A 25,231-nucleotide genomic window follows, 5' to 3' on the forward strand; every position below is an offset into this window, starting at 1 on the left:
AAGATTTCTTAGATATGACACACAAAGCATGATCCGTGAAAGAAAAGACATTGATAAAGTGGACTTCATCAAAATGAAGAACTGCTTTTTCAAAGACACTGTTAACAGAAAGACAAACCACAGACTGGAGAAAATATTTGTAAATCACATATCTGATTAGGCACATATATCCAGAATATAGCAATAACTTTCAACAGTCAATGGTAAGAAAATAAACAACCCAATTAAAAAATGGGCAAAAGATTTGAACAGAAATTTGATCAAAACAGATATATAGTAAATAAGTATGCGGAAAGAGACTCAACATCATTCGTCACGAGGGAAATCGAGGCGATACCATTACACACCTGTAGAAACAGTTAAAAAGCTGACGAGGCTATGGAGGAACTGGAACTCCCTTATGCTCCTGGTGAGGATATAAAACCGCACAGCACTTTGGAAAAGAGTTTGGCAGTTTCTTAAAAAGTTACACAAACACCTGCCACGTGTCCCAGCCGTAACACCCGTAGGCATTTACCAAGAGAAATGAAAGCAGAGACGTGTATGTGAATGTTCATAGCAACATTATTTGTAATAGCCCCAAACTGGACACAACCCAAATGTTCAACAATAGGTGCATGGGTAAACAAGCTGTGGCATGTCCATACAGAGGATAAAAAAGAATGAACTACTGAATCACCATGCAGGGCAGAAGAATCTCGAAGGAATTCTGCTGAGTGGAAGAAGCTGGACTAGAAAGAGTACATGCTGTATGACGCCATTTATGTAAAATTCTAGGAAATACAAACTAACTGATAGAAAGCAGATCGGGGGTTACTCAGGAGAGGGAGGGGTCCAGGGGTGGGGGAAGAGGAATCACAAAAGAGCGCAGGTAAACTCTGGGTGACGGAGTGGTCACAGTTTGATGAAGGTTTCACAGATGAGTGTGTGCGTGCGCACATGCACCAGATGTGGACTGCACATATGTGCAGTTCATGGTCCTGGGGGGGAAGGCACATTGGCCAGTGAGCTGGCCTCGCCCATCCCACCTCCTGGGGGTAAAGTTGAAAGTAAATGCATTTCATAGATGACCCTTCTACAGGACAAGTGTACATAACTTTAGAAATATCACCCAAAGGATTAGATTAGGTACAAAGATGACAAATCTAATTTACAACTACAAAATAATCTTAAATAATCTCATCTCTCAAAATGAGCCAGCAACAATAACAAGGAAAAATCTGGAAGGAAGCAGAGCAAGAGCTTAAGAATTGTGAGATGATTCCAAGTGACCAAAAGCATTAAAGGAAACAGCCAGCAGAAGCTCAGAGGGAAACAAAGATGGATTAGCACACACTCACTGCCCGAAAGGCCAGTGGCCGAAAATCAAGAATGTGCAGCCCGGACACTTCAGTGTGGTCACTTTTTGCAAGTTCCTCTTTCTTTTTTCTTGTTCTGAAGTTCCTTGGAATTGGCTAACAACAAATTTGGGACTCTCTCTGTCCCCCAAACCCTCGCCCTCAATGTATTTAGATGGAAGCACAGGTCAGCCCATGCAACCGGGTTAAATGTGGCCGTCGGCAGACGGTACGGACCACGAGGCTGGTTTGCATGACATTTTCAAGCCTTACCTGTGCCAGAACTTTTAGGCGAGTTAGAAATTTATTTTAGATTATAGTTCTTGACAATGACTTATAAAGACACTAGTTTTAGAAAAGGAACCTTGAATTAAATTAGTAGAAGATCGTGATTTCGGAACCCTCCTCCTTGGGGACGAGCAGCTGGGAGACAGCACAGCGTCGGAGGCTCAGGTGTGACCTCGATCCTCCCGGGGAAGGCCAGACGGGTCTGAGTGCTCCTTCCTCCCACTCTGGGAAAGAACTTTCCAGAGGTTTCACAACCACACACCCACCCCACTCACACAAATTATTTCGGAACAACCTCTGGAGTGTATCTGACCGAAAGAAAAAATCTATAAAGAAAATGTATAAAGAAAAAAATAATTTTCTGCTAACTGCTACAAATAGTCAGTAGAAGATGAGGATGAAGCATCAGGGGCTATGTCTATGATAGGTGAAGACAGGACCTGTTTTGAGGGGTTGGGAGGCAGGTTTTCACCCTGGTCCTCTGGGCTTGTGATCTGCAGCACGACACGGTGTCCTGGAGCCTCCTTTCCTCACTCATTAAATAAACACAGTGGTGAACTCACAATGTTGTTCTTGGGATTTGGTGAGACAAGGTGGCTTGCACGGTGCTCAGTAGCCAATGCTGTCATTGTCACTCTCACTAACCCAGGTCTGCCACAAGGCGCCCTACCCAGGCTCTGCCAGGCGCCCGACATGGAGACTTTTCCTTGCTCCCCTCTGCTCTGGAAGCTGCCATCACCCTGTCCCCTTGGTCCTTCCTCCAAAGCTTATCCCCTCTGTAACGTGTCATGAGAAAGGGAGTCAAAACTTGAGACATTTGTACAGGTCTACTGGGGTCACTACAAAGGCTGCTCTGTCACAAAGATCCCTGAGTCCTCAGTGTCTCACTTGCATCACGCAATTCCTGATTTACTAAGTCGAGGACGCTGTTGCCTTTTACAAGGCGTGTTCATGCTAAGATGGAAAGAACACAGATTTGGAGCCAGCTGAGAGGGTGACGTCCAGTCTAGGCACCATCTCCAGCTGTGTGAACCAGGGCAAGGGACTTCATTTCTCTGAGTTTATCTCAATACAGTCATGTGCTGAAATGACATTTCGGTCAACCACCATGATCCCAGAGACTGTAATACTGAGTTTGTAATGTGCCTTTTAGTGATCGGATATGTTTATACACACAAATGCTTACCGTTGTGTTACGGCTGCCTACTGTATGCAGTAGGCACATGCTATACAGGTGTGTCGCCCAGGAGCGGTAGCCTAGGTGTGTAGCAGGCTATGCCATCTGGGTCTGTGTACGTGCATTCTGCAATGTTTGCACACCAAAGGAGTCACCTAGCGACACATTTCTCAGAACTTGTCCCTGTCACTAAGCGACACACAACTGTAATACCCACATATCCCCCACCCGGACTCATCACACTGCTTCATGTCCTTTACAAATACAACCTAGAGAGAATTAGAGTCCCCATGAGACCTCCCCAATCCCACCTCCCTCTCTCCGGAGATGCCTGAGACCTTAACGTTGGGATACGCTTTGCAGTAAGTGTGTGTCTGTGCCCACCGCTGATACGCTGTTCAGTGGTTAAGAGTGTACATGAACTGAACATACTGAGTACATCCCTAAGCTTGTTTATTTTCATTCAACATTGCTTTCTAGATGGGCTCGTGTTGATACACGTAGAGCCAGTTCATTCTTTCAGATGACTATGAAGTAGTCCACTGTATGAACCCGGCACGATGTATCCGCTTCCCTTCAATGAATGATCAGCTTGTTCCTACTCTTCGACTTCAGACAGCGCTTCAATGCAGACCCTTGTGCGCGCCTCCTTTGAAACAACGTCTAACTCTTTTCCCTGGGCTTGCTGGCGTTTGGAGTCTATGCGCTGCTCTACATAACATGCATTTCAGGCATTATTTGGCTTGTACATAGCTTCTATAAGCAGGCTAACTATGAGAAGCAAGCTACACTTTATTTCTTTTCATTTATTTATTTTTTCCGCCCCACCCTTCTGCGAGATATACTTTAAAAGCTTCCAGATCCCAACAACACTGGACATAGTGTCTGAAGGTTTCTTTGCAAAAAGATGTGACTTCTTTTACGGCTAAAGACAACAATTTTCTCTGAGGAAAAAATATTTCTAAACCAAGTGCTCTAGGAAACAGCACACTTACCTGTGATAAGAGATCCATCCGATCCTGGACCGCTTCCTAGATACTGGTATTCGGTAAAACTAAAGCTTCCAGAACTATCCTCTCCAATGGATTGAGAAATCTCCTGAATGTTTCCCATTTCCTGTAGGAACTCTTCGGACAACGGGCTCCCCAGATCATCAACCTTGAGTGGGGAGAGGGGACAGATCGGGCTCTCCATGTCCACCATCCTGCCTGGGCGGCGTGGTCACGCCGCGGAGCTCAGCTGCCAGGAGAGAAGAGAAGTCATTGGTGAAACTGATAGACAAGAACACGCATTTGCTTTTTAAAAATGAAACACCATTTACCACTGAGGATATACCTGAACTCAGAACCTACACAGTATACTGTTGAGCGTCTTTTCCAGGCTCGACCCGTGATAGGCACACTGAGGAAGGGAAAGATCTTTAGGCAATGAAATGTTTAAGGAGCCAAAGCTTGTCAAGCGAAGATTCCTTCATTCCCTACTGATTGCACACTATGTGCTGGGCTCGGGCCATTGTGTTTGAGGTGTGGACAAAAAAGAGTCCCTGCTCTCACTGCGCCACCCTTCTGCTGGGCACACAGATGTGGGGCACGTAAACAAACACGCGTGTGGAATGTCTGGTGGTGACAAGATGACGCAGGACAGAGCGGTCGGGGAAGGCCTCACTGACTAGGGTCAGGAGAGACCTCGGGGAATGAGGGAGCGAGCTGTGTAAACGTCTTGGGGGAGAATGTTCCAGCAAAGAGAACACGTGTGCAAAGGCCCCAGGACCGAAACGTGCTGGGACACCCTAGGAACAGCAAGGGGACTGGTGTGGCTCAGGCCGAGGGGCGTGGGGGGCCGTTAGCACGTGTGCTGGGTATGGTGCGTCACTCTTGTCTGTTCTCCCTGTGCCCAGGGAGGTGACTCACGTAGGCACTCCTCAAGAATGATTGTACAGTAACAAATACTTTGTGGAGTTAAAGAAAATCTAAGTAGGTGAGTCCCAGACAGCATCAGGCCATTTCAGCTAACAAATGAAAGAACGTACTCTACCCAGGCATGGCGACAAGACAGTGGTTCCCGCGTTAATCTGCATCACGATCTTGCTCAGACGTCTTAAACCACTCCCTGCAACCTCCAGACAAAGCCCAGTGTCCTCGGCACACCACTCAGGCCCTTCAGGACGTGTCCCCACCTGATCATGCATGTGTCACTGTCCTTCTTTTCCCCTGGGGATCCAGCTACACTGAGTCTTGCCCCTGCCCCAGGGCACCTGCCGGAACTGCCCTCCCCGGCGCTGCCTTCTCGAGGCCCGCGGGGTGACATTTAGCTTCCGGAACCATTTTCCCATCTGGGGGTGGTCACAGTGATGTCCACTGCCCACAGCACGGGGAGGGTCACAGGAGGTGTGTGCTGCACCTGTTGTCACACTGTGACCACAGGACGCCAGACTCCCCAGATGGAGTGAAGAACACTTTCCAAAGCAAATATTCATCCATTAGGTGTGTTTGTATAAAAACGTTTTCACATTTCAGGTTTGCTTCATGTAGATAACAGCGTCAAGTGCAAAGAGGAAGGGATGGTTTCGCTTCCTCTGGACACGAAAATAGGTTAAATTCACACATCTTTGTGAAAGTCACATCTCATGCTTGGAATTATGATAATAAATTATCATAGCTGCCAATAACAGAAAAATAGAAGAGAATTGCTTTTAGCCTTTCATAGGATTTAGAAGACTTTCTCCATAATCTATGGGTGTAGGTCAGGCTGTGAATCTGTGTGGTTTCCTATCGTCCTTCATTTGCTCTGCATCTGGAGGAAGAGTGCTTCAAATGGCCAGCAAGGTGACGGGGTGAGCATTACTTAAAATAGTTTTCACTGTGAACAAAGAATTCAAAAAAAAGCTGCAGTCACTAACTCTCTCTATTAACCACAAAGTTCCTCCTAATAGAAAGCAGACGTCCGGGCAGAGGCCTGTCAGGGGTGGAGCCGCGGCCACCTCCTCTTCCACAACCACGATCTCATGGGACAACAGTCTGATTCCCGCAAACACTCTTCCTCCAAGCCAGGAGCCTCAGACTAATATAACAATGTCAGTGTCCTTGTCATTACATTCAGGGAGTTAAAAAGTTTTGAAATCTCATCATTTTACTTTTTAGTTGCTTTGAAAGAATTCCTGAAATTTACTTAGAGAAACCTTGGTCTTGCCATTAATGACGAGTTAAACAAGACACAATTCCTATATAGGGTGGGGCAGGGCACACACTGGCCCTTTCTTGCTTCCAGCAAGAGCAGATGAGGAGCAGTTCCCTTCGAAGGTGTCCCCCAGATGGACAGCAGAGTCTGCATGGGCACCTCCTACCTGCACGGCCTGCTGGCACGCTCCGACACTGGGCTCTCCCCCGTCGCTGTAGTTTCTGTTCAGGAGCAGAAATAGCACGGGAAAGTCCCCAAAGCTTCGTCTGATGCCCACATAACACTGCCGTGACAAGCAAAGCAGGCCAACTGGTTCCTGTGTCCCGTGCCCCAAATGCTCCGGAGGGATTAAGAGGTACAACAAATGATCCCTTTGCTCAGTGACTCCTAATCTGGTCCAAGACAATCCAAACAGTGCTTAATTAGGTCTTCGGTGTCGTAGCTCAGGTAGAGTCTCTCGTAAGTTGAGAGATGAAGGAAAGATGAATGGGGGGCCGCGGGGGGGCTCAGAAAAAGTAGCGCCTCTGCCCCCAGTCCCGGCAATGACTCGAGGTACTGCGACACCCTCATTCCTTCCTTACCGTTTAAGTTTCTAAATCCACCTTTTCTTTCCCACCCAATTTCAATGTTAGAGATGCATCTTGTATATCACAAGCTCAAACTACTGAAATTCTATTTTTAGGTCTTAGTAATTGAACATTTATCACCCAAAATATTCCTTTGAGAACTACATAGCAGAGTATATAAAAACTATAGAACATTGAAAAAGAAATAGACAAACAGAAGAAGCAGACACCGCATTCAACGACTACTGTGTATGTCACCTGCACGCAGGGCAGGCGGAGGCCCGGGAAGGGTGCTGACATCAGTCGATAACCTTGACACCAAGGTGTTTTCGGTATCACAGCTCACCGCAGCACGACAGTTTGGAAGATTGGGCTAAAATGAGTGGTTAGGGGCGTAACAAGCGCTTACGTCGTGAAGCCCACTCTCCTCCGGATTCTCACCGCGCCTCGGCCCAATTCTGGTGTAGTCCTGAGGATACGTGGGGTTGTAACTTCTTACGTGCCTGTCCCTCCTGCTCCCACTAGACCGTATGTGTGTGAGGCCAGGGAGTGTATTTCCCTAATCTTTGCATCCATACTTTTAGCACAATCCCTGCAAAGTAGCAGGTGTTCAGTATCTGACACTCAGCACAGAGGCGCACTCAGGAATCTCTCCACGAGCAACCAGGTGACGGTCCGCGAGAACTCCCCTGGGCTCTGTGCTGACAGCCACAGCTTGCCGTCACCCAGACGGCAGCACAGCACACAGCGTGTCCAACAACAACGCAAACGGAGTGGGTATCTAGAACACAAGCCAAAGGGATTCTTGTTGGAAAAGTGACCAGACATTTGCCGAGTACATTACGATCTTCACGGGGCTGGGAACAGAGCCCGCAAGAGGAACACGCACCACGGAGCTGGGCGGGTTATCAGTCTCTCTGCCCCAGAAGCAACAGGCCCGGGCTTCGGAAGTGTTCCTCTGTAGTGAGAATGAAGTGTCGCCATTTGATTGACTACAAGAAGGCCAAGGGGATGCCTGCAGGGGGGCTCCCCAGGGCAGCTGCTTGGCCTTACCCTCCCCTGACCTCTGGATGATTCCCGGAATTTCTTGGACCTAGAAGGCCCTTCATAAGCACTTTCTGAAATTACATATTAAACAGCAGGTAGCCTGATCCTGTCCCAGCTATCAAAACATCTTTATCTGCTATGTGACCAGATACCCAAGAAAAAGAACAAATGAAATTGGGCTTTAGTTTCCACACTCAGAACTTACATTTGACACAAAAATGTCCAGATCATTGCCAACATGAGACTTTTACTTTCCTATTGCTGCCTTTCTGTACAACCCGCCCTGAATTAGTACTGTGAAAAACCCCTCAGATTATCACTTAATATGCTTAATAACACAGAAATCTATTCACAATTTCCTTTGTTAGATTAAGTCCAATGAGATGTTAGGAGCGGTTTAAGGGCAAAGGTGGAAGGGCGTCCTTTCAAAGGAGCCGCACCGCAGTGGCGACAGCCACCAGACACAGGGTTTTCTCTTCCACCAGTTCTAATTCACTACCTTGTCAGGTGCTTTACATTTTTTTAAATTTCTAGCAGGCAATTGATTTTAATACAAGTCTTTCAGCTCAATATGTTGGGCTAAGATTTAAAATAACATTTCAGAATAAATAAACAAGAAGAAAGCTAAAAAGCACTCTGTACCTTCACCCCAAACAGTTCACAGAAATAGCTTAATCATTACCGCCTGCACAATGATTAACGCGCTAACAGAGTAGGTGCAGAGAATGCCCACGGAAACACAGGACAGAGGCAAAAAGGGGCAGAACATAAAAGTGGTAGAGAAACTAGGACTTGTACGTTGATGAATTAAATGAAAGGCATCGGCCAGGCCCAGTGGCTCAGGTCTGTAATCCCAGCACTCTGGGAGGCCGAGGCAGGAGGATGGCTTCAGCTGAGGAGTTCCAGACCAGCCTGAGCAAGAGCGAGATCCCATCTCTACCAAAAATAGAAAAAATTAGCTGGGTGTCATGGCACGCCTGTAGTCCCAGCTACAAGGCAGGAGGATCGCCTGAGCCCAGGAGTTTGAGGTTGCAGTGAGCTAGGATGACACCACTGCACTCTACCCAGGGCGACACAGCAAAACCATGTCTCAAAAAAAAAAAAAAAAAAAAAAAAAAAAAAACGAAGGCATCCTACAGAGTTTGCATGTCACCTAGGTTTACCTAGAGACATCTAGATCTTTCTCAACAATGCCTGAGGCATTAAACTCAAAATTTTGTAATCAAAAGAATTTGGCACGTAAGGGAGAGAGACGACCCTAGTGTGCACAAGAGTAGCCGTAAGCTCCTATGCCTTTACCTGTGAAGGTGCAAAGAGAATGTTCCGGACCATTTCCAAGAAAAACTCCCTCTGGGCTTGACACAAAGTTCCCATAATATGACGGTATTCATCACTTCCATTTCAAACCCAGCACCTCCTTTTAATTTTCTGAAATTTTGTAGTTACTGTTTGTAAATATAATCTCACCTTTATGGATGGTGACATCCAAATAATGAAAGAAAAGCTGCAAGTTTGGACGCGTGTTGTGCCCACTGCTGAGAAGCCTGGCGCGAGGGTCAAAAGTCAACCAACGTGGAACCCGTGTTTACCTCTCGGGAGCTGAGATCCGACACAGGACAAAGGTTGGGCCTAAATACGCTATGGTTTTTTTATTTCGTGCGTACCTATGATAAAGTCTAATTTATAAATTAGGTATAGTAACAACAATAAGAAATAGAGTAAACAATAATAGAATAAACAATAATAAAATAGAATAATCATGACATATGCTGTAATAAAAGGGTCTCTCTCTCCCAGGGCGTCTCAGTCCTGCACTGCGGGTAACGTAACCACAGGTGTGGACGGTGCAAGCGAGGGGAGGGGGCGTCCACTGCCATGCGGTTTCCAAGGTCGCAACACTGTGTCCGTCCCGGACACGGGGACTTGCATCCCTGCTAGATGCTGCAGCTGCCAAGAGCCCCCATGAGGTGACATCATCCTTACTCCTCAGGGAGGAGGGGGAGGAGTACCTTACACGCCCGCGGGATGTGGTTTAAAGCTGAACTAGTCTCCCACCTCCCGCGACTCTGCACGCCCAGCCCTGCTCCTCCCTCGGTGCTCTGGACCTTAGGTAACTGGCAGAGCACGATCATTCTCGGCGCCCCGGCTCCTGCCCGGCTGCCAGGTGCTGGCACCAGCTCCTCATCTCCCGTGGTCCTCCTCCTCCCGGAGCTGTCCTCGCCTCTTCTTGCGACGGGTGCAGCAGCCCCGTGAGGAGTGTTGCTGCTTCGAGGGTTGTTTCCTTTGAGTCTGGATTCCGCCTAGCCACCAAGACAGTCCCAGTGCAAATCTTACCTCGTCACACTCCTGCTTAGCAGTCTTCTGTGGCTCCCTACTGCATTCAGGGTGAAGTGCAAAGTCCTGGACGTGGTCATTGGCACTGCTGACCTCGCCTACTCCTGCAGGCCACTTCTTGCCGCTTCCCCGTATGGCGGATCAAAAATGCTCACAAAGGCGGAAGGAAAACGACTTCGAACCCATGACTGTATACTCAGGGAAACCATCCACCAGGTGGGAGGGTGGCAGTGTGGCAACCGTGTCTCTGAGACTAGATTCTGTCCCTCCACAATACTTGGTGCTTCTCTCCTGTCAGGGTAATTCTTGGTGAACACGGTTTTTTATGAAGGTGTAGAATTTAACTCCTGGTAACTTTTCTAGACATCTAACTTGCAGTGGAGTGTTACAAGTCGCTTGTATTTTATTTGCACTGTATTATAGTATTATAGACCTCAGCCATTTCTCAGACGCAACCCTGCTATAAATAAGGGAGGAGCAGGAGCAGGAGGAGGAGGAGGATGAGGGCTGCTAACACTCTCTGAGCCCTCACCATGTGCCAAGCACTGTCGCAAGCAACAGCTAACGTGCACTCTTATGACCCCATGAGGCAGGCACTACTATGATGTTCTCGTCCCAAGTGCAGAAACCGAAGTACACAGAGGGTGGAATATGCCCAGAGCCACGGGACTCGGGTGGGGCAGGCTTTTGATTCCAGGCAGTCAGCCTCTAGCGTCTGTTCCTAACCGCCCCACTGCGACCCTCGGTCTGATGCGACCCTCGGTCTGATGCGACCCTCGGTCTGATGCGCCGTGTACCCCGCCCAGCGCTAACGTTTCCCAGCCTTCACATCCGATCAGACGCTTAGCTTCTAAATTACCCACGAGTTCTTTTTCCTTCCCGGTTTTACCAACATTGAGTATATGCTCCACTGAATGGATATAATTCTTCGCTGGAGTATTTAGTAAAGTTTAGAGAAGAGGGGGACAAACGGTGTCACTCGAATTTGCCCTGTGAGCCAAGAAGTGAGTTCTCACCAGCACTGGATCTGCCCGCACTTCCGTCTTGGGCTTTCCAGCCTCCAGAACTGTGGGGAACCAATTTCTGTTGTTTATGTACCTAGTTTATAGGATTTTGTTATAGCAGCCTGAATGGACTAAGACACCATCCAACAACAGCAGAATATACTTTTTTCCCCCAAGAGCCCATGAAACACTCACCAAGACAGTCCATATACTGGGCCATTAAACAAACCTCAACAAATTTAAAAGAATTTCAATCTAAGACCACATACAGAGTGCATATTATAATCACGATGAACCCAAACTAGAAATTAATAACAGAAAAACAATAGGAAAATCTGTAAATGTTTTAAAATTAAACAATATGCTTCAAAATAATGCATGGGTCAAGAAGAAATCTCAAAGAAATTTTAAAAATACATGGAACTGAATGAAAATAAAAATATATCTAAAAATGTAGGCTACAGAAAGGGCAGTGCTTAGAGAGAAACTTATATCACTAAATGTTTGCAGTAGAGAAGATGAAAGTTCTCAAAACAATAATCTAAATTCCTATATCAAGAAACTAGAAAAATAATAACAAGATAAACCCAAAACAAGCAGAAGGAAGGAAATAATAAAGATAAGAGCCAGCAATCAATGAAATTGAAATCAAGAAAACAATAGAGAAAAATCAGTGAAACAAAAAGCTAGTTCTTTGAAAAAATCAACAAAATCGATAAATTCTCAGCAAGAGTGACAAAAATTAAAAGGGACAAGATATACATCACCAATATCAGGGATAAATGGTAGCACTACAGATCCTGCAACCAGTAAAAGGATAATAGGAAAATATACAAACAATTTTAGGCTCATAAATTTGACAAATAAAAAGAACTAGATCAATTCCTCAGAAGCCACAGACTACCAAAACTTACCCGAGATGAAGTGAACAATCTCAATAGCTCTCTAACCATTTAAAAATTGAATCTGTGACTTAGTCTCTTGAAAAAGAATTTTCCAGGCCCAGCTGGTTTCACTGGAGAATTCTACCAAACGTCTAAAGAAGAAATAACACCACACCGGTTTTATATAATCTCTTTCCAAAAAATAGAAGAGGAGGAAATAGTTTGCCAATTTATCTTCACGAAGCTAGTATTTCTCTGACAGCAAAACCAGACAAAGCCAATATAAAATAGAAAAAACTACAGACTAATATTGTTCATGAGCTCAGACATAAAAGTATTCAGCAAAATATTAGCAAATCAAATCCAACAATGTCTGAAAAGAATCATACGCCATGACCAAGCAGAATTCATTCCAGGTATGCAAGGCTGGTTTAACACTGGAACAAAAAATCAGTCAATGTGATCCACCCTATCACCATATCAGAATAAAAATCATATGATTATATCAATTGATACAGAAAATGTATTTGACAAACTATGACACCCACTCATGATAAAAACTCTCAGCAAGTCTGGAGAACATCTGTCTCAACTTGAAAAAGAACATCTACAAAAACCTACAGCTAACATCACAGTCAATGAAGAAAGTCTGAATGTTTTTTTGCTAAGATAGGAGCAAGGGCAAGGATGTTCACTTTCACCGCTCTTACTCAACGTAGTGCTGGAATTTCTAGCCAGTGTAATAAGGCAGGACAAAGGAATAAAAGGCATACAGACGGTAAAAAAGAAATAAAACACTCCCTTTATTTGCAGATGTCACAAAAATCCCTAGGAATCTACAAAAACTCTCTTGGAAGTAATAAATGAATACAGCAAGATTGCAAGATCAATATCCAAAAATAAATTGCATTTCTATCTACTAGCAATAAATATGCAGAAGTAAAAGTTAAAACAATAATGCCATTAATAATCACTCTAAAGAAAATGAAATACTTAGATATTCATTACCTAACAAAACATATACAGGATGTGTGTGCTGTAAATTACAAAATGTTGATGAAAAATATCAAAGAAGACCTACATAAAGAAGACACATACCATGTTCACGGATTGGAAGACTCAACATAATAAAAATGTTAATTCTCCCCAAATTGATCTATAGGTTTAATGTAATTCTTATCAAAATCCCAGCAATAATTTTCATAGACATAGATAGGCTTACCCCTAAATGTATACAGAAAAGCACATGCCCTGTAAGTGCTAAAACAATCATGCAAAGAGGTATAATGTGGGAGGAATCACTCAACTTAATACTAAAACCTACTCCATAATCAAGACAGTGTGTTGCTGGTGAAGGGACAGACACACACATCAATGGTACAGACTAGAAAACCCTGAAACAGACTCACAAAAATACGCCCAAGTGACTTCGGACAAAGGTGCAAAACTCCGTAGGGAATGACAGCCTTTGTGACAAATTACGCAAATGCACATCCATGGAGGGAAAAGAACTTCAACCTAAGTCTCACATCTTAAAGAATTAATTTGAAATGGATCATGGACTTAAATGTCTGACAAAGGACAAGTATCTCAAATATACAAGAACTTTCAAAACTGAACAATAAAAAAATCAAGCAATCCAATTAGAAAATAGGCAAAAGACAGGAAGAGACGTTATACCCAAGAGGATGTACAAATGGTGAATAAGCACATAAACGATGTTTAACATCATCAGCCACTAGGGAAATGGAAGCTAAAACCACAATGAGATATCACACACGCCTATCAGAATGGCTAAAACAGAAAATAATCACAACACCGAATGCTGGCGAGTATGCAGACAGACAGGACCACTCACACGTTGCAGGTGGGGACATAAAATGGTGCAGCAACTCTGGAAAACAGGCTGGCAGTTTCTTGTAAAACTAAACACCCAACCACCACATGGCCCAGAAAGTACACTCTTGGGCATTTATCCACGTGAAATGAAACTGCTGTTCACACAAAAACCTGTACACCACCAAAAGAACAAGAAAGAAAAAAATAAATAAATTGGACATCAGAATTTTAAATTTTAAAATTTGAGCTATAAACACTACCACCAAGAAAGTGAAAAGACAACCCACAAAATGCAAATCATATCTCTGATAAGAGACTTGGACCAGTGACTTGTATCCAGAATGTATAAACATTTCAGTTTAAAAATGGGCAAAGGATCTAAATAGACATTTCTCCAAAGAAGAGACATAAGCGGACAATAACCACATGAAAAGGTGCTAAGTGTCACTAGTCATTAGGGAAATGCAAATCAAAACCACAATGACAAAAAAAACACAGTGAGATACCACTTCCACACACATTGGAATGGGTATAATAAAAAAGACGGACAATAATAAGTGTCAGCAAAGATGTGGAGAAGTTGGAACCCTCAGACATTACCAGTGGGAATGATGCAGTCTTTTCGAAAACATTTTGGCAGTTCCTCAAAAAGTTAAACCTACAGTTACCACACGACCCAGTAATTCTACTCCCAGGGAAATAAAAACATATATCCATACAACAACTTGTATGTGAATGTTCATAGCAGCATTATTCATAATGACCAAAAAGTTAAAACCAACGTCCACCAACTGACAAAGGGATAAATAAAATGTGGTACGTCCATACAACGGAATATTTTTGGCAATTAAAAGAAATCAATACTGACGTACGCTACATCACGGATGATCTTGAAAACATCAGGCTCAGTGAAAGACGGCAGTCACAAAAGACCACGTACTGTGTGACTGCATTTACATGAAACATCCAGGACAGGCAAATTACAGAGACAGGAGGGAGGTCAGTGGTTGCCAGGGCCTGCAGGAGGGGAGAGAAGAGAGTGGGAAGGAAAGGGCAGTGATTACTAACGGGCATGGGGTTTCTTTTAGAGGCGATGAAAATGTTCTAAAATTGTGGTGATAGTTATATAATCCTGGGAGCATACCAAAAACCATGGAATTGCACATTTTAAATCAGTGTTGTATGGTATGTTAATTACATTTCAATAGAACTATTTAAAACAAAACAAAACAGAAAATCAGAAAACCTGTACACAAATGTTCACAGCACCCTTTATTCATAACAACCCAAGCTGGAAACAGCCTAGTTGGCCTCCCGATGGATGAGTGGCTAAACAAACCGCGGTGCATCCATACCACGGAATACCACTCAGCCATGAAAAGGAACAGACTATTGACACACCAACAACTTGGATGAACTTCATGGGAATCACACAGTGAGAAAAACAGCAACCCCAAAGGTTACACACCATATGATTCATTAGGTAACGTTCTGGAAATGACGCAACGATGGAAATGGAGAACAGGTTAATGGTTGCAAAGTCTAAAGAGGAATGGGGGATGGGGAAAGTGAGCGTGGCTACGAAAGGGCGACATGAGGGATCAGTGGGGGACGGAATGTTCCGCATCTTAACTGTGTCGGGGCTGATATCGGGGCCGTAACACTGGGCGCGCGCTCCGCGAGCCCTGATCCTGCGGGAAGCCGGGTAGAGCGCGCTGGGCGCCTCGCTGTATTATTTCCTACAACTACGTGTGAATCTACAATTATCTCAACATTCTTTAAAAAATTAATTTTTACAAGTACCAAGAGAGAGGTAAATTCGTGACATTTTAAGAATAGGGGATCGGTTACTCGTGTTTTCGGATCTGCAGCTTTCAGGATCCAGACATGGTAAGAAACGTAGCTAGAACACATCACGTAGAAACTGTCTTTTTTATTTATTTGTTTGCTTTCTAACTTTTTATTTGGAAGTAACTTTGCTTACAGAAAAGTTGCACACAAAGCAAGAGTGCAGGGAACACTGGCTGGAGATGACCATTTCACACTTTCGCTTTGTCGTCTCTTCCTTCCCTTCCAGGCATGCGTTTACACACGTATGTACGTGTACGCACATGCAGACATACATGTGTACGCATACCTGAGGGCACGTTGCCTACATCACGGCCCATCCCGCTAACACTGAACTGCGTGTTTGCTCAGAACGGCGATGCGCTGGTACCCCCACGGCGCGCGTAACTTCAGCAGATTTAACAGAGACACAACACTCTAATCTATGATTCACGTTCAAATTTTGTCAGTCGACCCACTAATGTCCTTGATGGTATTTTTTCCCTCCAGTACAGGATGCAGTTTAGGGTCAGGTATTGCATTTTATCGTCATCTCTCTTTTGATCTGAAACAGTGCCACAGCTTTTCTTTGTCTTTTACGATAGTAACATTTTCTAGGAATACCATTTCCAGCTCCCCTCGCCTTGTCAAATAGAAGGTAGGAGCTGCTTTAACGCCTACTTAGTAACTTCCGTTGCAGTGGGTATCTGCAGAGAAGAATCCGCACTTAAGAACCCCCAGCCCCAGGCTCCCACGTCCCGTCCTGAAGCTGGCTCCTAAGTAGGCTCCCAGCCTCCCCAGCGACCTGCCTGCCCTCGGCTCTGTCTGCTGCCAGCTGGAAATGTGCACAAGGCGTTCCTGTTCGCAGCTAGAGGTTCCCAGAGCTGCGCAGCTTCAATTCCTATTCAACACGACCAAATAAAAGAAAACTAGAAACATAATTATTCTGTAAACCCCTAAATAAGAGAGTAAAAAGAACAGCCATACCGTCTACCTGATAACACCGATTTTAAGCAGCTCAACATAATTCAAACATTTAGCGAAAGCTGGTAACAATAAACCAGGCACCTTCTCAATAGCTGGTCCCCCAACGGCCCCTTTTCTAAAGAAACAAGGATGAATGCAGTTTAAAGTGACAAGAGCGCTCAGGGAACAGAAGCAAGCTATTTAAGGGAAAAAAATGGAATTTTCTGCTATAAAGTAAAGCTCTGCATAAAAATAAGAGAAAACAGGAAACCTACTAAAGGTTTATTCATAAGACCCAGCGCTGGGGATTTCAAGGAGACAGTCGTGGTTCGGGGCGACTGATCAGCGGAGCACTCTGAGCAACCTGTGGAAGCGGCAGCGTGCCCGGGGCCACCCGGCCAGCAAGCGTCTGCCTGAGGCTGGGCACAGCTGCCAACATGCCTTGGCCCCAACATGGCCTGACGTGACCTTGGTCTTTCACACCTTTGGATAGTCGGGTTTATCCGTCTGTGGTTTGTTTTGAAAGACTGTTTTCTTTTTAAATTACTTGCACGCATCCTGTCCTCTCCATCCGGCTCCCGGCATCGCTCCCTCCTGCCTCAACTCCAGCCATGGCCTCCTCCCTGGCCTCCCGACTGCTTCCTCCCTTCTCCAAGGGTCTCCTGCATGGCTGCCAGGTTCAGCGTCCTGAAGGACAGCCCTGATCGCCCCCTGCAGACAGACTCCTCTGAAGAGCACGGCTTCCACGAACCTGGACTTGCAGGTAAGGAAACGGACCAAGGACAGGTATCCCCCAGGGTCACGCAACTGCTCAGTGGCTGGCTGGATCTAAAGTCAAGGTCTCCCTGGTTCTCACGCGGTGGAGCACTTTTCCGATTAACTGCCCCTCTCGGACAGCCGCACCCCTCCGGGCCTCCAGTAAGGCCCCTCGGCCTTGGAACCCACCCACAGCCACAGCCGGGGAGGTTTCAGCAGCTGCATCAGAGCCGGTCGCAGCCCCACGGAGCAGCCCACCGGCCTCACCCTCAGCCTTTCACAAGAGCACGCACCAGAGTCCCCAGGACAGCCCCTCAGGCCTCCACCTCCTGCCACTGGCCCTCCCCCAGGACCTCATGTCCTCCTCCTCCTCCTCCTCCTCCTCCTTCTCTCCGGAACATTCCTCCAGTCACTTCCTCACTGCTCCTCTCATGAGCCCGCTGCCCGCTCTGCAGGGACGGCCCCTCTCCTGCTGTGCCCGCTCTGTGCCTGCTGCCAGGACTTCCACAGGCACCGCGGCCTGGCCATGGCCTGGACTCTCCTCCTGGCGCCCTCACGCTTCCTGGCGCTCCTGACCCGCTCGCCTGCTCTGCGTTTGCCCTTCCCGCCGCACCTGGAGCTGTCCAACACAGCGGGTCACCAACGACTCTCACTGCTCAGGACCTGTCTCTCCCGGCCAGAGCGTCAGCTCTCCGAGAGCAGGGATTCTGCGGGTTTTGCTCACTCACGTATCCCCGCCGCTTAGTACGATGCCTGATACGAAGGAGGAGCCCAGTAAATAGCTGATGAAGTTTGATCCTGAATGAACACGTCGTCTCTCCGTGCACCTCCGCAATCTAACCCTGTCCTCTGGCCAAAATAAACCACTCAGCATGTGCAGGCCCCGCTATGCCTCCTGCCTGGAATCCTCCCGTTCTCACACACCGAGGGGAAGGGCAGACACTGTTCCTCCTGGAAGCCTTCCTGGATCCCCCGGGGTGGAAGGAGCTGTCCAAGTTGCAACTCCTTGAGGCAGAATTCTCATCTGTCACCTTCTTTCCTGCACAAGCCAGGTGTTCAATAAATATTTGCCGAACGAATCTAACGATGGTGCCAATTCTGAACATTGCTCCCTGTCTTATGAAAAACTCAAATCACTTTAAGGAATGAACCTATGAAAAGGGCCTGTACAGTGGATACTACCAGTGTTTAGAGAACAACAGCTGGTTGTAGAACAAATCCTTTTCTAAGAAAAGCACGAATGCAACTTTAAGTGATGAGAATACTAAGGGAAGAGAAGCAAGCTGTTGGAGAAAAAAATTGAATTTTTTGCTCTCAAGTTCCTAAAGTGCATCCTCAGACGTCCTGGGAGGGGGCGCATTTAGGGGTTTTCAGGACATTTAAACTGTCTGTAATCAGCTCTGTAGAGTCCACTTCGTTCAGTTAAACCCGGGATGCCTGCACGTGCTGGCTGTCAGACGTCAGTACCCCCTGCATGGCACAGGAGGCCTTTCTTAAGAGGACTGAAACCTTTCCAATACCAAGTTGTCCCTTTCATGAACATAGTATATCCACCTATTTGTTTGGGCTAGGTTTAATTTCTCTCAATAATGTAACCAGTTTTCTGAGTAGAGGTCTTATGTATCTTTTTTAGATTTATTCCTAGATATATGATATATGCATTTCACATTTAATTTTTAATTAATAGGCTTACTATTTAGAGTAGTGAAGTTTACAGGAAAATTGAGTGGAAAGTACAGAGAGTTCCCACCACAGTTTCCCTATTATTAACATCTTCCATTGGTGAGGTATGTTTGTTGTCACTGATGAGCCAGTATTGGTATATTGTTATTAACTGGAGTCCATAGTTTTTAATTTTAATAATTATTATTTTGTATGTGATATGAGGTAAGCATTGAGAAGTTTCTTTTTTTACATGTGGCTATCCAATTACTCTAGTATCATTTGTTGAAAAGATTATCTTTTCCCCACTGAAATGACGTGGCACTTTGCTGAAAATCAATTGACCACACACGTGTGGGTCTATTTCTAGACTTGCTATTCTTTTCCATTCATCTGTTCATCTGTTTTCACATCAATACCACACTGTCTTCTGTGAAGTGGGAAGTGTGAAAGAAAATACCATACTGTCTTGATTACTGTAATGATTATTACTTTACAATAATTCTTGAAATCAGCTAGTCAAAGTCCTCTAAGTGTGTTATTCTTTTTCAAAGTTGTTTTAGTAACTCTAGGTCCTTTGCATTTGCATATCACCTTTAGAATCAGCTCATCAAATTCCACATACAGGCATGCTGAGATCTGACACCGATTGTTTTGAGTCTGCAGGTCACTTTGGGAAGAACTGCCATCTCAATGATGTTGGGTCTGCCGATTCAAGAGCATGATATAACTTGCCACTTCTTTAGGTCTTTTTAAATTTCTCTCAGCAACATTTTGTAGATTTCAGTGTATAGGTCTCACATATTTTATCCCTAAGAATTTCATAATTTCGAAGCATGATTGCTTTTAAATGTTAAGCTAACTAACCTCATATTCCTGGGATAAACCCAACTCTCAGCACGGTGAGATGTCTCTTCCTTGTCCTCTGGCTTCTGCTGTTTGGGTTCAGAAATCAGCTCTCACTTGTTCCGTTGAAGGTAATGTCTTTTCTTTTTCCCCTAGCTCCTTTTAAGATCATCTGTCTGTTTTTTCATATGAGGTCTGGACTTTTCTTTTCTTTTTTTTTTTCTTTTTTGAGACAGAGTCTCACTGTGTTGCCCCGGCTAGAGTGCCGTGGCATCATCCTAGCTCACAGCAACCTCAAACTCCTGGGCTCAAGCGATCCTCCTGCCTCAGCCTCCCGAGTAGCTGGGACTACAGGCATGCGCCACCATGCCCGGCTAATTTTTTCTATATATTTTTAGTTGTCCAATTAATTTCTTTCTAATTTTAGTAGAGACGGGGTCTCGCTCTTGCTCAGGCTGGTGTCAAACTCCTGAGCTCAAACAATCCGCCCGCCTCGGCCTCCCAGAGAGCTGGGATTACAGGCGTGAGCCACCGCGCCCGGCCTGGACTTTTCTTAATCCCATCTAGGTATGGATTTTTGAAAAATCTTCCTTAGTTCTTTAGGTTTCTTTTATCAGTGCTGGAAAACTTCGGCCACTATCTCTTCAAGTGTTGCTTCTGCCCCACTCTCCCTCTCTCCTCCTTCCAGGATTCCAGTCATCGTGCATGTGTGGCAGAATTCTTCACTATAGCCTTTATATATCCTTTATGTTTGTATTTCCATCCTGTTGTCTCTCTGTGCTTTATTTTAGATACTTTTTTCTAATCTATCTTACAATTCACCAATTCTCTCTTCAGCTGTGTCTGCTCTGCTGTTATATCTATTCACAGAGTACAGAGTTTTGGTTTTTGTATTTTTTAACTTCATAATTTCTATTTGGTTATTTTCAAATCAATGTCTGTTTAAAAATGTAATTTCTAGGGCACTACCAAAAGTCTCAATGTTATCTTTCATCTTCTTGAATACAGTAAGCAAGGTTATTTTAAAGTTTAAGTCTCATAAGTCTAATATTTAGAGTCTGTTAGAATCTGTTTCTACCATCTGTCATTTCTGCTGGTTCATGAGGTCTTCTCTCTGCACGTCCTTGGTTGGTTTTGTTGTGTGTTATTCCCATGCCTATGGTCTCAATGTGCTTGGTCGCGGAAGACCATAAGAAGGAGCATGCAAGCAGAAATTGTGAGAAATGATTTAATTAATTATTAATGGGAAAAATTACAAGTGTTTCATGACCTTTAATGTTTTTTGTCAAAATATTAAAAACTCTCTTACTAATGGTTGTAAATGCACAGGGAAATAAAAATGATAGTAAAGCTATATTTATTTAGTACACTGCACTAAATGTTAAGCTATTTAGTACACTGTACTAAATAAATTGAAAAGATTAGAAACACCGGGAATCAAAGTGTTTTATTTCTTTGTAAAAAACTTCTGAGGATCGGTTTGAACAGTGCTTGCCTTCTCACTGTATTGCTTATGAAACGGCGTGAGCGTCTTTTCCACGCCTTAGCAAATTGTCATACTCTGTTTTAAGTTTGGATCTGCTTCCAGCATCTTATCCTTTGTTTTCTACGTCATGAAGTATCTTCGAGAGCTCCTCTGATGCGCATTTGTTTGCTGGGAGTACTTCTTCTGGGACGTTGTCATCTTTTCGTCACAACCACGTTCCTCATTTGTGTGACGAGTGAATTTCACCGCACATCTGCTTGCGCTTCAGGAGTCTCTCGAATGCTCCTAGAATCTAGGGTCAGCTATTTTTTTCTATAACTCATTTATGTTTGATTCTAATTTTACTTTGAGCATTACCACTTTTTGTTTATCTGCTGCATTTTCATCTTTGTTGGCCAATTGCTCTTTTGCTTATCCATTTTTGTAAAACGACATGTGGGAGACAAGGAGACAACATAACTGTACACTTTGCTGTTGCGTGTGACCTGCCGGACAGATGCTCAGGGACTAATCGCAGCCTGACTTTTAAAGACGTGACACGATTGGCCTCCGGTCATCACGTACAACTGCCATCTGTGCAGCGATCAGTGGTCTGGGGCGCTGGCAGCAGAGCTGGCACCCGACGCGGTTACTCACAGTTCCAGGACCAGGGAAGCTGGACTTTGAGCTGTGTCCTGGAGACGCTGTTGTTATTTAACTAAACTGTGGTAACGGAAACGTATGCACAGTGCAGCTGTGCGGAGCGAGGACAGCCTGCATTTGGAAACTGTCCTTAGCAATAATTAGAGGCCCAGGATGGTGCTTCGTTTCTCCAGAGGGGACACACATGTGTTTCTGCCAGGCGTCTGGGCTCCAAGCAGTCCGGGATCACCTTAATTCAGTCTCGAGGACTGAGATTAGTTACAACTGAACTTGAATCCTTCACCACACTGATGCACTTCCAGGTCACCTGTATTCTCAGGGTGCAGCTTTTTTTGGTCCCAATCCAAAGTTTGGGGTGTTTACCAGGGTCTTCTCTTTTTAGTAGGCGTTAGGTACCAATTTGGACTCCCAGCCCTCAAAAGTGCTATTCGGGCTCTTAACTGCTTCTTCCATAAATTGGCGAATACCCCAGGGACAAAGTGGCCCCAAAGTCAAGTTTCCATCTTATCCAGACCTTGGCCTGCAATTCTTCACTGTCTTGTGAGCTCTCTAACACCGTAGCATGTGTTTGAAGATTCTGTCCACCTTTTCAGGTTGACCTGCTAGCTGCTAAGCTGCTCTCAGAAGTGGAGCTCCCTATCTAACATTTTTAGACCATCCGAAAGTCATGAAATTTACCGCCTGTGCGTTTCAAAATGGCTGTTTGTCTCATTATTTTTTACTTCCAGAGTTACAAAAAAGCATTTTTCTGGACGCTTCAATAAAATCTATAGAGTGAAATACAAGAAAGCTAGTATGTTTCTATCCTTAAACTTTTCCTCATATTCAGGCAACATTACTCAGATAATAACTTTCTAATTAAAACTCTAATAAAATTTTCACACAGAAAAACTGTCATCTTTTCAACAAGCACAAGGGCGTAGATTTAAGTAGAGAGGCAGGCTCCGCTCCGGGCCACCTTCCCCTGTAGCAGCTCAGGCGCAGCGTGAAGAAAACAGAGACACGGCCCTGCCCTCGGGGAGCTGCCGCTCTAGCGAGGGAGACAGGCGAGAAACAGGCAAAGACAGCATGAACCATGGACACGGCGACTGGCTGGAGGGAGGAGTTGCCGTGACAAGGAAGGTGGTCAGGGACGCATCCCCCAGCCAGCACGGGACACACTCACGACTGCCTGCTCCCCGCAAACAGGCTCTGAGCCACGGCGGTCCGGGCGCCACCCCCGGCCAGACTCTCAGCACCCCTCCACGCGCTCGCACCCCAGGTGGCCGCGGCAGCAGCGTCCCCCCAACACCAGCCTGAAGCGGGAAGAAGGAGGCAGCCCCAAGCTCTGACGCTCACTGCGCTATGCTCTGTGGACATCCCTGCCCTGAAACTCACTCCCTGCGTGAGGTCGGGACTCCCAGCGTGGGGCTGGCTGCCCGAGGGGCTCATCTCGGCCTCGTCCTTCATCGACACAGCGGGACACTGCCCGGCCCCCACATGCAAGTCTGAGCAGGCATGTTCCGCTGCCCTGGTGCGCCACACTCCTGGAGCGAGTGCGAGCTGCCACCGGTCTATACGCTCCGTGAAGGCAGGGACTGTGGTGTGGCAGGCGGATAACGGCCACTCCCTGACCTGGAGCTTGTGGACGTGTCACCTTACATGGCAAAAGGGGCTCTGCAGACACGGCCGCGTGTACTGCGGTGAGCTGATTTGTGTTCCCCCAAAAGATGTGAAGTCCTAAGCCCCTGGACCTCAGAATGTGGCCGGATTTGGAAATAGGGTCATTGCAGATGCAATTAAAGTTAAGATGAGGTCATACTGGAGTGGGCGGGGCCCTAAGCCCATGTGACTGGTGTCCTTACACCCAGACACAGACACGCGGGAATGCGGGCACGTGAAGGAGGCGGAGACGCAGGGGTGCAGCCACAAGCCCAGGAACACCAAGGACTGACGGCACCACCAGAAGCTGAAGGATTCTATCCAGAGCCTTGGGAGGGAGCGCGGCCCTGCCGACACCTTGACTTTGGACTTCTGTCCTCCAGAACTGTGAGAGAATAAGCCTCCCGGTCTGTGGCACTTGCTCTGGCAGCCCAGGGACACTGACACTGGTGCAGACCCTGAGCTGGGAGATGATCCTGCTTGATCCGGGCGGGCCCAATCAACAGGCTCTTAAAAGCGGAGAACTTTCTATGGCGGAGGCAGAGAGGTGCAGCAGCAGAGCTGGGGCAGGAGCCGTCAGGCAGAGGCGAGGGTCAGGCAGAGGCGAGGGTCAGGCAGAGGCGAGGCCAGAGAGATTCGCAGCGAGAGGACTCGATCCACACTGTGGGTTTTGGCAACAGAGGGGGCCGCGAGCCGGAGTGTGGGCGGCCTCTGGAAGCTGAGAGCCACCTCTGGCCGACAACCAGCAAGGAACTGGGGCCCGAGTATGTTTCTCAGAACTCATAGAACTCAGAAAGGATACATTTTACTGTATGGAAATTATACCTCAATTGACCTGACTTAAATAAAAAAACAAAAAAACCCTCAAACTCATCGCCATGGCCTGGTTTCCAGGGAGTGTAGTGGAAAGTGGCGTCGGGCACGGGAAGCTGCCCAGTGCTTCGAAACCCCCACGGAGGAGGGCAGCGGGGCGATTTCTGCAGGGACATCAGGGAGCAGCCCTGCTCCCACCTGACATAACACGACGCGTGACCCCCGGCAGATACAGCTGCCTCCCTCCCTCCCCTGGCGGGCAAAGCGAGGATACCACCCGTTTTTTATCGTCCCAGACCAGGGGCTTGGGTAAAGGCTGCATTTGTCTGAGGAATCCTTTGCCTCATTCATCTCCCCCAAACCAGATGGGGCCCAGCTCGCCGCACCCAGGACCCTGCTCTCATCCCTCCAAGGGTCCTTTCGGGGAGCCGCCATCGTGCTCCCATGACGAAGGCACAATCACTGCCTGGAGGGGTCCTCTGCTTTCCAGGCTGTCACTATCAGTGACAAAGCAGAGGCCACCACTGTAACTAAATGTACCGTGCTGCTTGAATATAGGTCATTAGATGTGTGATTAGAGTTAATAATCACCTAAGATTTAAATTCTGCTAACCTATGTGGGTCAAAAGGAGTTTAACTCAAGCACTTAATGCCTTTAAGATCATAATCAGAAGAACTAAAATGGGATCTAAAGTTTCGTGGATAATTTTTATTCACTCTTTCCTCTCCCCAGACTTTGTTCCTTTAGTGAAAGGAAATTCTGAATTTTAAAGACAGCTCTGCACGGAGCTGCAGGTTGGGTTCGCTGCCAAGCACTGCGCACACACCCCTGGCTGCCCGCGCGCCCCTGTTCCAGCTCTGACCACGCTGCAGGTCGCCCTCGGGTTCCCCAGGGGTCTCTCCTCACGCTGGCAGCCATCGTGGGGCGCAGCACTTCAT

General features: G+C 46.2%; 1 protein-coding gene across 6 annotated transcripts in view; it reads right to left on the minus strand.

Annotated features, from left to right (window-relative positions):
- The window catches only part of PPARA (peroxisome proliferator-activated receptor alpha), a 54,206-nt gene that overhangs the window by 20,603 nt on the left and 8,372 nt on the right, over positions 1–25,231 (minus strand). For 4 of the 6 annotated variants that reach the window (XM_012655597.1, XM_012655591.1, XM_012655593.1 and 1 more), the window contains exon 3: positions 3,798–4,041. In XM_012655597.1, coding sequence (XP_012511051.1) covers positions 3,798–4,005 — 208 coding nt within the window. In that variant the 5' untranslated portion in view covers positions 4,006–4,041. Of the gene's footprint in view, positions 1–3,797; positions 4,042–6,954; positions 6,966–14,525; positions 14,671–25,231 lie in introns of those variants that run through there. The other 2 variants (XM_012655592.1, XM_012655596.1) reach the window with 2 other exon arrangements.

Source organism: Propithecus coquereli, unplaced genomic scaffold (genome assembly GCF_000956105.1).
Source record: "Propithecus coquereli isolate 6110/MARCELLA unplaced genomic scaffold, Pcoq_1.0 Scaffold480, whole genome shotgun sequence".
Taxonomy (NCBI): Eukaryota; Metazoa; Chordata; class Mammalia; order Primates; family Indriidae; genus Propithecus; species Propithecus coquereli.